Source organism: Pan troglodytes, chromosome 7, assembly GCF_028858775.2.
Source record: "Pan troglodytes isolate AG18354 chromosome 7, NHGRI_mPanTro3-v2.0_pri, whole genome shotgun sequence".
NCBI classification, from domain to species: domain Eukaryota; kingdom Metazoa; phylum Chordata; class Mammalia; order Primates; family Hominidae; genus Pan; species Pan troglodytes.
This window is the reverse complement of record NC_072405.2, coordinates 134,342,871-134,359,303: the sequence shown is the minus strand read 5'-3', so window position 1 is coordinate 134,359,303 and position 16,433 is coordinate 134,342,871. Positions and strand designations below refer to the sequence as shown.

Here is a 16,433-nt window from a genome sequence, read left to right as displayed (position 1 = left end):
ATTTAGCTACCTGCTGCCATGTTTATATCAAATAGTTGCCTAGGGTGTGCTAACACCTCTAAGGATGGGGAATGCATTATGGACTTCCATTTAGGAAACTATTTCCCTGTAATGTCTTTGTAGGGCCTGATTTTACCTGCTGGATCTCTCTCTCTCCTATACCTCCCCTCCATCTATATACTGCCCCACAGACACTGAAACTACATTCTCATGCTGTCAAATCTCCTCAGCTAAGAACTGCTATCTCTTTACCTGTTCCTCTATGGCATGATTTTGAGCCTTTTCACCCTCCCTGAGTTAGTAAAGGAATAATTATTTTATAGCAAGAAACCAGAACTGATATTGGGAGGACAGTCAGCTATGAGTTAGGAAAAGTTAATCAGTCAACTTGTACTCTTGTCAGTTGCTGGTGGGGGTAAAGGCTTTGGACACATTTTCCTCTTATTCATTCATTTCTACTCACTGGAATAAAAATGTATTTGTAGTGGAGGTAAAATACCCAGGGCCTCCAAGCAAAGCTCAAATCTTGAGTTAGAGACAGTAGAATCTGTCCAGAGATACATGTCTATAAGGGCCCACCCAGAAGGCATCTGGGGACTCTGTCTTGATGAAGGGTGCAGGACCCCCCAGTTGAAAATTTTATATTTTTACAATTTAAAGTCACAAGGAATCCTGAACTAGCTGTTCTGTCCTTCTTCTAATTTTCTTTGAAGCTATTTTAAAATACAGATTAACTCATGTGAGAAGATGCCATGGACAAATTACACAAGTGAAAAGGTAATGAGGAAACTGATAGAAAAATGTTCATTCTAAGAAATCATAGATGACAAACAAATGCAAATACCTCCCATGCTCACGGATTGGAAGAATCAATATCATGAAAATAAGCATACTGCCCCAAACAATCAACAGATTCAATGCCCTTCCTATCAAAATATCAACATCATTTTTTACAGAATTAGAAAAAACTATCCTAAAATTCATATGGAGCCAAAAAAGAGCCCAAATTGCCAAAGCAATCCTAAGGAAAAAGAACAAATCTAGAGGCATCACATTACCTGACTTCAAATTATACAAGGCTATAGTTACCAAAACAACATGGTACTGCTATAAAAGCAGATATATAGGCCAGCGGAATAGAATAGAGAACCTAGAAATGAAGTCAAATATTTATAACCAACTGATCTTCAGCAAACTATACAAAAACACAAATTGGAGAAAGGATGCCTTATCAATAAATGGTACTGGGAAAATGAGATAGCCACATGTAGAAGAATGAACCTGGATCTCTATTTCTCACCATATACAAAAAAATTAACTCAAGATGGATTAAAGACTTAAATCTGAGACCTGAAACCATAAAAACTCTGGAAGAAAACCTAGAAAAAAATTCTTCTGGCAAAGAATTTATGACTAAGACACCAAAAACAAATGCAACAAAAACATAAATAAATGGTACCTAATTAAACTAAAAAGCTTCTGCACAGCCAAAGCATCATCAGAGTAAACAGAAACCTAGAGAATGGGAGAAAAGATTTGCAAATTATGCATTCCATAAAGGACTAATATCCAGAATCTACAAGGAACTCAAACAAATCAACATAAAAAAATAATTCCATTAAAAACTGCATAAAAGACATGAATAGACATCTCCCAAAAAAAATATACAAATGGCCAACAAACATGAAAAAAATGCTCAACATCACTAATCATCAGGGAAATGCAAATTAAAACAATGATTGAGATACCACCTTACCCCAGCTAGAATGGCCATTATTAAAAAGTCAAAAAACAATAGATGTTGGCATGGATGCAGCTACAAAGGAATGCTTTTATACTGCTGATGGGACTGTAAATTAGCACAACCTCTATGGAAAACAGTATGGAGATTTCTCAAAGAACTAAAAATAGATCTACCATTCAACCCAGCAATCCCACTACCCACTATTGGGTATCTACCCAAAGAAAAAGATCAAAAAGACACCAGCACGTATATGTTTATTGTAGCACAATTCAAAATTGCAAAGATATGGAATCAACAACATAAGTGTCCATCGCCTGATGACTGGATTAAGAAAATGTGATATATATACACCATGAAATACGACTCAGTCATAAAAAGAATGAAATAATGTCTTTTGCAGCAACTTGAATTGAGCTAGAGGCCATTACTTATTCTAAGTGAAGTAACTCAAGAATGGAAAACCAAATACTGTATGTTCTCACTTATAAGCAGGAACTAAGCTATGGGTATGAAAAGTCATACAGAGTGGTATAAAGGACACTGAAAACTCAGAAAGGGGGAGGGTGGGATGGGGATGAGGGACAACAAACTACCTATTCATACATTGTACACTACTCAGGTGACAGTTACACTGAAATTCTGGATTTCACCACTATTCAGCTTATCCATGTAATCACAAACCACTTGTAACCCTAAAGCTACTGAAATAAAAAAAAAAAAATTGGCCAAGTACGGTGGCTCACGCTTGTAATCCCAGCACTTTGGGAGGCCGAGGCAGGCAGATCACAAGGTCAGGAGTTGGAGACCAGCCTGGCCAACATAGTGAAACCCCATCTCTACTAAAAATACAAAAAATTAGCTAGGCATGGTGGTGGGCATCTGTAATCCCAGCTACTTGGGAGGCTGAGGCAGGAGAATCACTTGAATCTGGGAGGCGGAGGTTGCAGTGAGCCGAGGTCACGCCACTGCACTCCAGCCCGGGCGACAGTGCAAGACACTGTCCCAAAAAAAAAAAAACCTTAAGGTTCATTGTTATTAATACTAGTAATCAAAGAGGTAAAAATTAAAGTAACCCATTAGATTAAAAAAAGAAACTTATGTGTGTCTGGTGATGTAAACAGTTAAAAAAATTGAAAAAATTCCACCTAAAGGTGGTCTACTGAATTGCAATTTGAACCAAGAGGCACCAAGGTGTTCTAGTTGTCCTCCTACCTTTGAAAGCACTGGGGAATGGTCAGAGCCATGGACACACACTAGAAAGTCTGAGCCACCCTAGAGAAACAGAAATCTCCCTTCTTTTAGTTAAAATACTGCACACTTACTTTGAGGAAGTGAGTTTTGATCTTGCCGCAGTGTTTGCCCATCTGCCCCGCGACAGGGGAATAGAGGAGGTCTTTGGAGGCGATGCGGGCATAGGCCACTCTCCTGTTGTTGCTGAGCATCCAGATGAAAACGTCAGGGATAGTGTGCTGGGGCTGTGGGAATAGAGGGAGTTGGGATTGAATAGGAATGGGATTTGAAAGGTTGGCATTGAACAAAGGCACTTGCAGAGTTCTGCTATCCTGAAATATTCCCTCTTCGACAAAACAAATGCTGTGACTGACACCATCTAGGCACTGAAACATCTATGCCATCAAGCAAATTAAGTGCAGTTTCCTAGAGAAGAGAAAGCCTTACTTAGGTCATGAGTTAAAAGTGCATACAGCTGGGCGGCAGTGGCTCATGCCTGTAATCCCAGCACTTTGGGAGGCCAAGGCACGTGGATCATGAGGTCAGGAGTTCGAGATCATCCTGGCCAATATGGTGAAACCACGTCTCTACTAAAAAATACAAAAATTAGCTGGGCGTAGTGACACTTGCCTATAGTTTCAGCTACTCAGGAGGCTGAGGCAGAAGAATCGCTTGAACCCAGGAGGCGGAGGAGGTTGCAGTGAGCCGAGATCATGCCACTGCACTCCAGCCTGGGAGACAGAGCAAGACTCCATCTCAAAAAAATAAATAAATAAATAAAGTGCCTACAAACCCACATGCCAAATTGCTCATATGAGAACATGCAAGCTGGATCTGTGATTTGGCATCTTTGGTAGCCTACTTTTCTCATCTGCAGGACAAACACTTTTGCACAACTTCCCATGGATTTTTTTTCCAATCTTGTAATAATGATTTAGTTTTAAGCACTGCTCAGAGTCAGATAACATTTCCAGAATATTCAAATGAAACAACAAAAACAAAAATCTATGAATGTCTTTGAATGACTTTCCTTACACTTGCTCTTAGGCAAGTATTTCTACAAGGAACTGTGTACCTATAATATGATTGCAAAATATTTTAGTTCCATTTTAAGTGGTTATTCAGCAGGAACTCAGCTAAATTGCACAGGAAATTAGAATTTAAAGTCAAATTAATTAAGATAGGAAGAGTAGAATTCCATGCCAAGTGGCCCATTATGTTATGGGTGTTTGAAATTCACATTTCTGAACAAACAAAACTCTCAAAACAAAAAGGAAGTATATTGTTTTAAACAAGGGTTTGACATTCCTGGACTGGAAGCAGATGCTCTGTCTTTCCAATCCCTAGTGATCAGGTATAACTAATCCCCAAAGAGGACATCCCTTCTCTCTTCTGCGTGCTTATTCAAATTCCTATGTCTACTGACTGCCTGTCTCACCGAGTAATATGCCTCCAGGGAATGACTGATTTGCAACAAGAACTACAACTTTCAAGAAAAACAGAAGCAGTAAATCTCGCTTCCTGAAATCTTCCCACATAAAACCCTGTTTTAGAAGTTTCTACACATTTGCAAGCTTCAAGAACGAGTGTCAGTATCTGACAGATGCAAATATGAGGGCCGTTTTTAAACAGGTCATTCTAGAAGTCACCAGAAGACACTGTTTACAACTAACTTTAAAATCAGACGCTGCCGTGCCCTTTACTGGGCACGAATTTAAATCCTTTTATAGTTGAAAACCTATCAAAGTTCCTGGGCTTACGTTGACTTCACTTGAGCCCATTAGCGAATGTGCCTTTTATTTTGCTGAATGTTCAGGCTTTGTGAAAAAAAAAAATGAATAAAGCTGTACTTGTTTGGTTTAATTTAAAAATCTCTTCTCTAAACTAGGAGTGCCTGCGTAGCCCACTAGGGCTGGGGAGAAAAACATTGATTCATATTTCACCCGTACCAACCATTCAAACCTCCCTGGAAGACATTCCATCTAACCTTCCAAATGAGGTTTGCCTTTAGAGTCAGTTACCTCATCAACAAGAAAGCGGATTTTTTCCACAAAGTTTTGGGCTTCGTGAATCATTTCATCAACAGATAACTTTTTCTTCTGCTGCTGAATGATCCCCTTGGCCTCCTTGCACATTGCTTCCTAAAACAAGACAAGAGTCAGTGGGGGTCTTTCGAGAGATCTGGACAACAAGCAGCGTCCTGTTGCTGAAGAGACCTGAAGGTCCTGGTGAGCTCCACACTGAGTCACTCACGTGGACTGTTGCAGGGTCTGCCACCGTGCATGCTGCCTCCTTGGTGGAAATTTCACAGGATTATGGAGACTGTAATATCATCTCACCTCTGCTTGACAGATGAGAAGCTGAAGCCCAGAAAGGCTACAGGTTTATCAAGGTCACATGGCTTATTAACCAGCACCTGAATCCACGCTGACATGGTTTGGCTGTGTCCCACCCAAATTTCATCTTGAACTGTAATTCCCATGATCCCCACATATCATAGGAGGGACCCAGTGGGAGGTAATTTAATCATGGAGGCGTTTACCCTCATTTTGTTCTCGTGATAGTGAGTAAGGTTCTCATGAGATCTGATAGTTTTATAAGAAGCTTTTCCCCCTTTTGCTTGGCACTTCTCTTGCCTGCCACCATGTAAGATGTGACTTGCTCCTCCTTGCCTTCCACCATGACTGGAGGCCACCATGGCCTCCTAGCCATGTGGAACTGTGCGTCAATTAAACCTCTTTCCTTTATAATTACCCAGTCTTGGGTATGTCTTTATTAGCAGTGTGAGAACAGACTAATACACAGGCTTTCTGATATTTAACAACAACTGCTATGATAATAGCAGCTTAAGGTGTACTGAGCTGTTCCTCTGTGCCAGGCAACATTCTAACCACTGTATTAATCCTTTGTTACTCCTCATAACAGCCTTATGAGGTAGGTTCTATTTTTCCCATTTTACAGCTGAGGAAGCAGTAACGCAGCTACTGAATGGCAGAGCCAGAGCTGACCCCCAGCTGCATCCAGAGTCTACATGCTTAAACACTGCACTCACCACCTCTTCCCAGAGGTATGGTGGCTGCTTTCAGACCAAGAAGACATCGTATGAGAAATGCTGCCAGAAAGCTCAGTATAAGTGGTTGGAAAACCCAAAAGTGTTTATTTTGATTCATTTGTTCAGCTCACATTTATGTGCTTAGGAAAAAAAAATATTTACAGTGACTTCTAAGGCCCTGTGTGCATTGGCCCTGCCACTGTCTGCTTCATCTTATAATATTCCTTCCTCACTCACTGTGCCTCAGGCACACTGGTCCTCAGAAGCCCTAGAACATGACAAACTTTGTCCATCCTAAAGCCGGTGTATTAGTCTGTTCTTGTGCTGCTAATAAAGACATATCCAAGACTGGGTAATTTATAAAGGAAAGAGTTTTAATGGAGAACTCACAGTTCTACATGGCTGGGGAGGACTCATGGGGAGAATCATGGGGAAGGCAAGGAGGAGCAAGTCACATCTTACATGGATGGCAGCAGGCAAATAAAGAGAGCTTGTGCAGGGAAACTACCCTTTATAAACCATCAGATCTCATGAGACTTATTCACTATCATGAAAACAGCATGGGAAGACCTGCCCCCATGATTCAATTACCTCCCAGCAGATCCCTCCCACAACACATGAGAGCTCAAGATGAGATTTGGGTGGGGACACAGCCAAACCATATTATCTGGTATGCCTGGTGTTTCCTCTTGCTCAAATGTTCTTCCTAGACTCTACATGGCTGGTTTCTTCTCATCTTTCAGGCCTCAACTTAAATGTCACCACTGTATTACATTCCCCCATGTTTTCCTGATCCCTGTGGCTTCTTAGAATTTCCTTTTGAATCACAATCTGTAATAATTTTTATGTATTTTCTGTTTACCTATCTATCTTCTGTCTTAATCATTAATGTGTAAACTTCAGTAGGACAAGGACCTCCTCTGTCTTGTCCTTATTGTATGCTCAGTGTCTAACAGAGCTCCTGGCACATAGGTGTTAAATAAATGTTTATGGAATGAATGAACTACTCAATCTAGAAATTCCTCAAGGACAAGCACCACGTTCTTCTAGCTTTGTTCCCAGCATCTAGAGGAGTGTGTGGCACATAGGAAGCCTCTGCTAATGTTATACAACAGGCACTATGCTTGGAGCCCAGGTCTGGAACAGGGAGAAGAAATAATGCTTTATTTTCCTGAGACATTGACAGTTTGGCGAGGTGAAAACAATACATGCACATAATTAAAATGTATGAAGCACTGTGGTACTAGACAGGGGCAAAGCTGGTTACCTGGAGAATATGACATTTGAGCTGAATTTTCAAATGTGAATAGAATTCATCAGAGAGTAAGAAGACAGAGGGAAGAGTTACATATAAATATACATAATCATCAAGGATTCAAAATTGTCAGAGCATAGATACATAGGAACGAACTAAAGACGGATAAGGTTGGGATGCTAGGTTGGGACCAGATAGTAAATAGCCCAATGTATCATGCAAAAGGGATTTAGATTTTATCCTATGAATGATTGAGATAACCCAGTGATTTTTTTAAACAATAATGATCTAATCAGGCTTGTGTTTTAGAAAGACCATGCTGGTTGTAATACAGAAGATGGATTAGAGGAAGACTTTTGCCATACTCTAGAACAGAGGTGCTAAGAAACTCAGTTTAGACAGTGACTCTAAAGATGAAGAAGTGGAGATCGTTCCAGAGTCATTAAGAGGCAGAATCTGCAGGACCTAGTATTCAAATGGCTACTTAAGGTGAGAGATAAAGAGCCAATATTGAAACTTAGCCTTCTTATTTGAGCAGTAAGTCTAGCTGGCAGTGCCAATGCAGGATGCGGAACAAGTTGAGATAAGGTGATGGGCTCAGAGTTTGGAGTGATATGAGATAAGCATGGAGATGCCCATTAGGAGGCTGGAAATGCAGGTCTAGAGATGAGGAGGGAGACCTAGGCCACTAAAAAAAGATATTGAAATAATCAGGCCAAGGGCTGTCAGACAATGTGACGACAGAACTCTGCAGAAAACATAGAGTAGAGGGAAGCTGCAGAGATAGCACTTCAGCCAGAGGTGCTGAGAAAAGCCAGCATAGGAAGAAGGTCTTATTGATGGTGAGAATCTAGCCTCCCTGAAATGTTCCAGAGGACAGAAAAGAAGCATTCTGGGAAGAAGGATGGATGAGGAGTTAGGAGACCTGGGTTTTAGTTTTTGGATTACAGTTAACTAGCTGTGATCTTTAGAAAAAATCATTTAATCTCTCTGAGTCCCACTCATACTTTAAAATGTCCCTGAGAAGTCAAGCACTGAGTAATTTTTCTTTGCAGAATTATCCTGGCCTCACATGAAATGTCCCTTGGTGCCCTTGCTGGAACTGACATTTTCAATTGAGATAATCCAGGGCCTGACTTGGTCTGGCAATTCTAGTCACCAGTCACTGAAGAAGAACTGGGCAACTGTTAGGCACCTAGCACATGCAGGTTCCCAGGACACAGAGGGGTAACAACTACTGATCTGCTCTCAAGAAGCGCTTATAAATTTTAACACAATTCTCAATAGGAAGAACCTGAAGTCAAGGAGCATAGTTATTTCTTTTGATCTCTTGACTTGTGAGTCAGAGGGCCAAGCAAGTCTACCACCTTTAACAAAATATGAAGGTCAAGAAAATGAGCAAGAGGTCACCTATTCTCCATCAGAGTAGGAAGTAGGACCAGTGGGCTTCTAGCTCATCCTTATAAACCTTCAATAAATATTCATTTCTTTCCAACTTAACAAATAGTCCCTTTTCACTCTTGTCTCTGCATCCCAAAAATGTATGACCTTTAAACCTTATCCTCATTTGGTCTGTGACCTATGCCTCATCCGTGAGGTTTATTTTTAACTCTGTCCACAAAGTATAAATAGATTTTCACATACCAGCTCCTGCCAACAGAGCGTAAGTCGCTTCTTATCTAAAGTGGTTTGGTTCAACATCTTGGGCTTTTTTTCTGCTTCAGAGATAAAGGCACTATAAGAAAAGAATAAGAATTTTGAAATCTACTTAGTGAAAATCCATTTATATAATTCCAGAGGTTTGCAAATATCGTTTCTGCAATACAGTGGAAAGCTTTTGAAGCCATAAAACCAATATTTTTAATTTAGGATTAAGCAACTATGTATTAACTTTTCCAAGAGACAAAATGATAACTGGAAATGATGCCCAGACTCAACATTAGTTTTGGGGAACAGATATTTTTTTCCACTTTCTTTCAGTACAATCCATTGTGATTGCTATAAAAATTCATAACAAAACCCACAAAATACTGTTTTCCTTCATCTTACAAATTTAACACACACCAAAAGTTTGCTGAAAAGTTGTATGTAAAACAAATATTTTAGATTCAATACCTAGATGTGTCCCCACCGTTTAAAAACAATAGGAAAGACTGAGTAGTAACATTTTTTGGAGATGAAGTTAAAAATGTGTTAAATAGGAAAATAGTAAAGATTGTGAATGCAATTCAAGAAGAAAAATGTAAATGGACTAAATGCTTGGGGAAATAAGATATTGACCTCACTAGTGATAACTTAAATGCAAATTAAAATTAATAACATTTTACCTATAAAAATGAATAATATTCAAGGTTGGTGAAGATGTTGGGAGATAGTCACTCTTCTACTCTATGGAAGGTGGGTGTAAATTCTTACAGTGTTTTAGAGGCTATTTGATAGCACCTATCAAAATTTAAATTTGATTCAAAATTCAACTAAATTACACTAGAATTCTTACCCTTCAAAAATAATTGAACAATTTGACAAGATTATGTTTACATAATCATATGTATTGTAGCACTGTTCATAGTAGCAAAATAAGTGGGAACAACTTAAATGTCATTAGGGACTAGTTAAATATATCATGACACATACATGCAATTGAATATTCAGGATATCTATTATGTGCACCTGTAGAAAGATGCCTGTGATATTTTGCTGAATGAAAAGGCAACCTGCTGAGCAAATGTGTGATATCATTTGTGAAGGAATATGGTATGAGTGTGTACATGAGGGTGTAACACTGTTCCCAAATGCACAGAAAAAAGTCCAGGAGGACAAATCAAACTCTTCTCACTGGAGAGTAGGTTTGGAGAGAGAATTAAGAAGAAATTTCCTACTTGGTATATATTTTTTTTAAATGATGAGCATGATCATTTCAGTGATGAGCACTTCTGATGAAAAAAATCAATTATAAAGGAAACAAAAAGGAAAGTCTAAGATGCCACACCACCCAGCCCAAGGTCCCATACCAGGCTCTACCCACTGGCAATTGAAAGTCTCACCAGAAATCCTCCTTGGACACACTAGTAATGTTACATTTTCTTTGAATTTTTTAAAAAGAATAAAAAGGATTATATTTTGAGGAGGGAATCTTGTTGCCCCATTCCTGCCTTTTCTTGTGGCAGAAGGAATTCCATTTCACTCTCCAGAATGGATCAGTGCAGGTAGACATAATCACTTCTGATCCCACACAGGGAGAAATAATTTGTTTCCTCGTTAACATTGGGGTAAATGACCATGGCACATGTTTCTGTTCATTCTTCATCTTTCAGACCCAACCTGTCTGCTGGCTATGGACATCCTCCCTTACCTTCACATGTCACATGGCAAGTGCCCTCTCCCTGTGAGGGGCAAGGGTGAGATGGAGGGAGAAGCCCTGTTGAGCTGCTTGGCCATGAACAGTTTGGGGGAACAGGAAGCTTGCCTTGACCTCGGGTCCAAGGTGCTTTCTCAAACCTAACTTTTCCACATATAAAACTAACATTTTTATCTCTGTCTTATCCTAATATTTTTTTCAGTTGGTTGTAAACTTGAAAAAGGGGGAATGATTAGCTATCATCCCAAGTAATCCCCTAACATAGAGAAGTTATTGAGCTTTTAATTTGCTCATAAACAGTTTCTGAAAGTGTGGATTGTGAAGCTTTTTAAAATGCTTAAAGGGAATTGCAGGTGGCACTAAACAGCTCACAGCAGGAGTAGCATATATATATATATAGCTTTTATAATGAAAAACAAGAAACAAAAACTATTTCTTTTCTTTACTTTTTTTGTGAAGTAAAAATTGTAGAGTAGTTGAGAGACTGGGGAGGCAGAACTTAAAAACCTGAACACCAGAATTCAGCTACTACCTGCCTCTCATCAGATGAATTTCCACTCCTTTTCCATTAGTTCCATTATGACAAGTTCTCATATTTGCTCAAATCTTAAACTACTTAATTTCAAGGGTTAGTCCAAGTTGTTTCCTTAAAGGGTCAGCAGCCTCTAAGATGGCTCCAGTGAGTCCTACCTCCTGCAATTCATGCCACTGTGTAATCCCCTCCCTTTGAAGGTGGGCTGGGCCTAGTGACTTGCTTCTAACAGAACCATCAAGAGTGATGGGCTGTCACTTCCAAGACTAGGCATGGGAGACTGACTTCTGTCTTGCTGGGATGTTCTGACTCTTTGTGCTTGCTGGCTCTAATGAAGCCAGCTGCTCTGTCATGAGAGGCAGCTTAGAGAGGCTCACGTGGCAAGGCATTGAGGGTGGCCTCCAACCAACAGCTAGTGAGAAATTGAAGTCCTCAGCCCAATGGCCCATGAAAAACTGAATTCTGCAAATAACCACGTGAGTGATCTTGGAAGTGAATCCATCCCATTGGAACCTTGATATGACTGCAGCCAGGGAGAGACTCTGACCCAAAGGACTCAGCTGAGCCACACCTGGACCCCTGACCCACAGAAACAGTGAGATAATAACTATGGTGTTAAGCCACTGAGTTTTGGGGAAATTTGTTTATCAGTAAAAGATAACTATGTACCCTATTTTTTATCTTTTATTATATTGTCTGCCCTCTAGAATAAGGTTACTAATTGGTACTCAATATGTTGTATAAAAATTTCATTAAATTTTTCTGTGTTGGGACACAGAAAACAATTCCCCAAAATACTGAGTGCTTTGAAAATTGCAAGGCCTCAGAAATAAGACTTAGAACCAGGGTTTCTCTCTAACCTTTTCCATGTCTCCCTGTCTCTCTGACCCTCTTTTCCGAAGCACCAAGAGAGACTCTTTAAATTTTCCTATCAGACTAAGAAAGCTTAAATGTGATTGTCTTAAGACTCCCTCCCTAGAGATCTCATCAAATAACCAGGAAAGACCAACCAACAGAGAAGAGACTGGAATCATCTGCCCAGAAAGACGTTTCATCTATTCTTCTAAGGACAGCTCCAAGAGATTACCTGGGGGACTTTGTATAAAAAATAAGACAACCTGTGTTCCTGTGCAGCTTCATCCCTCATCTTCCCCTAAGGTCAGCCTCCCATCTCCCTGGTCCATTCATTCTTCCTAGTGATTTACTGTCCCTCAAAAGAACTGTCTACATTCTCCATCTCCCCCGTCCCCTCTGAAGAAGGATATATATAAGCTTCTGTACTGCACTGGGTAATTGAGTAATCACTCTGTGATTCTCCCCTGTGCACGTTAATACATTTGCATGCCTTTTCTCCTATTAATCTACTTTTTGTCAGTTGATTTTCAGTGAGCCTTCAGAGAGGAGGGAAGGTTTTCCCTCAGCCCCACAATAGTATATTGAAATATACTATTCAGGCTCACTGAATAGTATATTTCACTGAAAATAGTTGATTTTCAGTGAGCCTTCAGAGAAGAGATGTTTTCCCTCAGCCCTACTATAGTATTTTATATATTAATAGCTTATTCTTCTGCCCATCTAAGTGTCAAATAGTTGCTGAGTGTCTACCACATGCACAGCACCATGCTGGTACACTAACACTACTAGCATTTTTCTTGTTTCCTACAGAGTCTCTGTAGTAAGTCTTCCTTTGCTTTTTCCCACCTTTGATTTATGTTTGAGTTGTTTCAGTGTCAAGAAGCAATAGTTAGTCCACAAGCACGAGTGAAATTACTGAACAAAATTAAGATGGATACAGCACTCTAAAACACCCATTTGAATGCATGTGAAATCGACGACTTTCTCAAGGTAATTAAAAGCTGAGTCCACAGAAGCTCAGCTCCGCCTATGCCGGCTGTCTCTCCTGGTACCTGCTCTGACTGATGAAGTCACTGAGCACTGTTTTCATTTTCTCTTCAGGTGCCTCCTGTGAAATCTTGATCAATTCTCTCACTTCTTCTATACTTTCTTCCTGAAAACAAACCACAGGGGTGGAGAGATGAGGCGGTGGTAATGAGATTGGTAGTAGAGATACTAATTATAATGTACTAGAAATAACAGCTATTTTTTTTTTTGTTTTGGCAATGAAGGAGGATTTATCTAGTTTTCTTGTACTTGAATTGGAAAATGCTACTGCATTCTAACTTTGAACTTTTCTTTTAGTAAGTGGAATTGGTCCACATACAAGTCTTCTCCCATACTGTTCAAACTCATTGTTTCTGTTATAGATCCATTCCCTAATGGGTACCATTTATTTAGAATCTACCCTCTGGGGAAACCTAATAACGTGGGAAATAACTAACAATGTAGAGTAATTAGATATAATTACCCAAAACTTCAAAAGAAATGTTCAAGTCAATTTTTTACATAGGGATATAATCATATTGAATAATCCCTGAAATTAAAGGGTTCCCCATTCTTCTGATTGCATGAGTTTTGGGCCAGATAATGGGACAGATTGTATATGGCAATGGCCCTATGCTTGTATACTTAATAATCACACTTTTCCTTTGGGCCTAAATTCTAGAATTCTATTTAGTGGCCTGGAGGAAAATGGCACCTAAGGGGAAGTATATGTGTTACTACTCCTTTGCTAGAATTTACGAAACTATATTCTCTACCATATCCCAAAGTCTCGTGCCTAGGGACATATGTTCCCCTCTTTACACATTCACTATAATAGGAAACATTGTGGCATATTTAAGGATTTGGGCTCCAGAGTCAGATTGCCTTGGTTCAAGTCCAGGCTCTATCACTTACAAGTGAATTAATCAATTTATGCCCAATTTCTTTATCTGTGGAATGGAATAATAACAGAACCCACCTACAACACTATAGGGGGTATGGATATCTTCAAACAGTGCTTGGTAGTTAGTAAACATTCAGTCATGTCTCTCATGGTGGTTAGCTATGATATGCCAAGCATGGCAGGGATGCCAACACTGAGAAAGGAATTAGAAATGAATGTCACTATGGCCTCTAGGAAAAAATTCTGATTGGCTTTGTCAAGACTCTTGGAGATAAACGATCTGTTCTGTCTGAAGAGAAGTAAGATCAGCTCAACCAAGACAGTCTGTGACCTCCATGTGCTGTGACCCCAGACTAGGCCTCCTGACCACTTTCAGAGTTTATCTCCATGTTGCCTGGAATCCCCATGGTCAGAGACAATACTTTGTTTTACAAATTGAGAGACAAGGATTATAAAGCAAATGGGACAGAGAAATTTGTTCTTGACTTAGCATAGGTTTTAACGGAACAGGAGGGTCAAGACAAAGATGATCTGGTAAGGCATGTGGGATGGAGTAGAGGGAGCACGGGAGTAGGAGAGAAGAATTTATAAAGGGGAGGTGCAAGATGTCAGAGAAACAGAGGTCCCAGCTTTCTCTCTCTCCTTGGGCTTAGGTGGGAAAACCTAGCATTGATTGGATATTGATTGGCACTGTTTACAGTATAAAATACTTTCAGACATTCAATTCCCTGAATAATTATTTAGTGCCTATCACTAAATAATTATTTAGTGCCTATCTATGCTAAATGCTATAGAAACAGTGGCAAATAGTTATTGAACAAATAAACACACAAATATATTGTAAAGTATGATAAGAGGTCCAAAGGAAAAGAACAGGGTGTTGGACAGGCACAATGGCTCATGCCTATCACCCCAGCAATTTGGGGGCTGAGGCAGGAGGATTGCTTAAGCCCAGGAATTCCAGACCAGCCTGAGTAGCATAGTTAGATCTTGTCTCTACCAAAAAAAAAAAAAAAAAAAAAGTCAGGCATGGTGGCATGCATGCACCTGTAGTTCCGACTTCTTGGGATGCTGAGGTGGGAGGGTTGCCTAGGAGTTCCAGGCCAGCCTGGGCAACACAGTGAGACTCCATCTCTACAAAATATTTTAAAAATTAGCCAGGGGTGGTAGTACATGGTCCCAGCGACATGGGAGGCTGAGGCAGGAGGATTACTTGAGCCCAGAAGGTCAAGGCTGCAGTGAGCTGTGATTGTGCCACTGCATTCCAGCCTGAGTGACAAAGCAAGACCCCTTCTCAAAAACAAAACAAAACAGGGTGCTATGTAAGAAGATAAGGGGGTAGAAGGTGTCAGACTCTTCCCTGAGGAAGTTTGAAACTGAGCCCTGGAATTTGGCTGGGTTATAAGAAGACTGGAGAGGGGAAAAGTAACAGAGGAAAAGGCATGGTGGTGGCTGCGAAGCTTAAAGGAACTTGGTTTTTTCAACATATTAAAAGGGCACCAGTGTAGTTGGAACAAAGTAAGGGAGGAAGAACTTAGGAAAGATGGGGCTATAGAGTTAGGCAGGGCCTGATCTTGTAGGCAGTTGTCCACTATGCCAGGGACTTAGGATTTTTTATTAGTTGAAGCCAGGATCTATCAATTTTGTGAAAAAGTTGTCAACTCCTGCCCTTTGGAGATTAGAAAAACAGCCCATACCTAGATCCTGTAACAGCCAGAAGCAGAGCAGGGATTTGAATTCAGGTAGTTTGATTCAAGTCCAGGGATTTTGCAAAATGAGGTCTCATTCCCCTGGATTTGCATAGTAGGATCCACGTGCCCTCCAAATGCAGCATCCTCAATTTATTTGTATTTAAACTGAGGTCAACATCCTCTACTAGGTGGATTTTAAAAATCCCTTCCTCCACCAGCTTCCCAATTCTCTAATCCATCACCTGTCGGAGTCACCTACCAGGAAGTCTGCCATTTTCTCCAGCATGTTGGACCAGTGCAGCCTGAAGGTCTGGTCTCCCCAAGAGCTGATGAAATAGACACAGGGCTTCGTAGCCTCAAATGGCAAATAGTTGTAATTCCTGTGAAAACAATTAGGTCTGGAAGTTAGCTGGTAATCAGTGTTTTCCAGGCAACCCCAGTCACACGTTAATGTTTTATACGTTCTGGGCAGGACTCGGGAGGCATGATGAAAAAACTATCAAACTTTTAACAGCATCTTTGGTCTATAATTGGGGACCTGTGAGCAATGAACAATGAAAAGTTAGATGGCTACAATGGAGAGGTATTAACAGCTACCATCAGAACCAGAACAAAGCTTAGAAATGATCACTAGAGGCCAGGAATTTTTTAGGCAGGCCTTTTTCAAGAAGGATGGCTTTATTTTTATTTAATTAATTTAATTAAGTAATTAATTTCCTGCCTTGGTCTGCAGCTCCACGACCCTCAAACTAGAACAAGACCTCTCCTCCTCCCTGACTTGCCAGC

At 40.2% G+C, this 16,433-nt stretch overlaps 1 protein-coding gene across 2 annotated transcripts in view; it reads right to left on the bottom strand.

The window, feature by feature from the left end:
- FER1L6 (fer-1 like family member 6) overlaps positions 1-16,433 on the bottom strand; it is a 195,354-nt gene that overhangs the window by 95,160 nt on the left and 83,761 nt on the right. For both annotated transcript variants that reach the window (XM_054657466.2, XM_016959831.4), the window contains 5 exons: positions 15,907-16,027; positions 13,079-13,179; positions 8,926-9,016; positions 4,996-5,115; positions 3,067-3,219 (listed from right to left, as the gene is read on the bottom strand). In XM_054657466.2, coding sequence (XP_054513441.2) covers positions 3,067-3,219; positions 4,996-5,115; positions 8,926-9,016; positions 13,079-13,179; positions 15,907-16,027 — 586 coding nt within the window. The remainder of the gene's footprint in view (positions 1-3,066; positions 3,220-4,995; positions 5,116-8,925; positions 9,017-13,078; positions 13,180-15,906; positions 16,028-16,433) is intronic.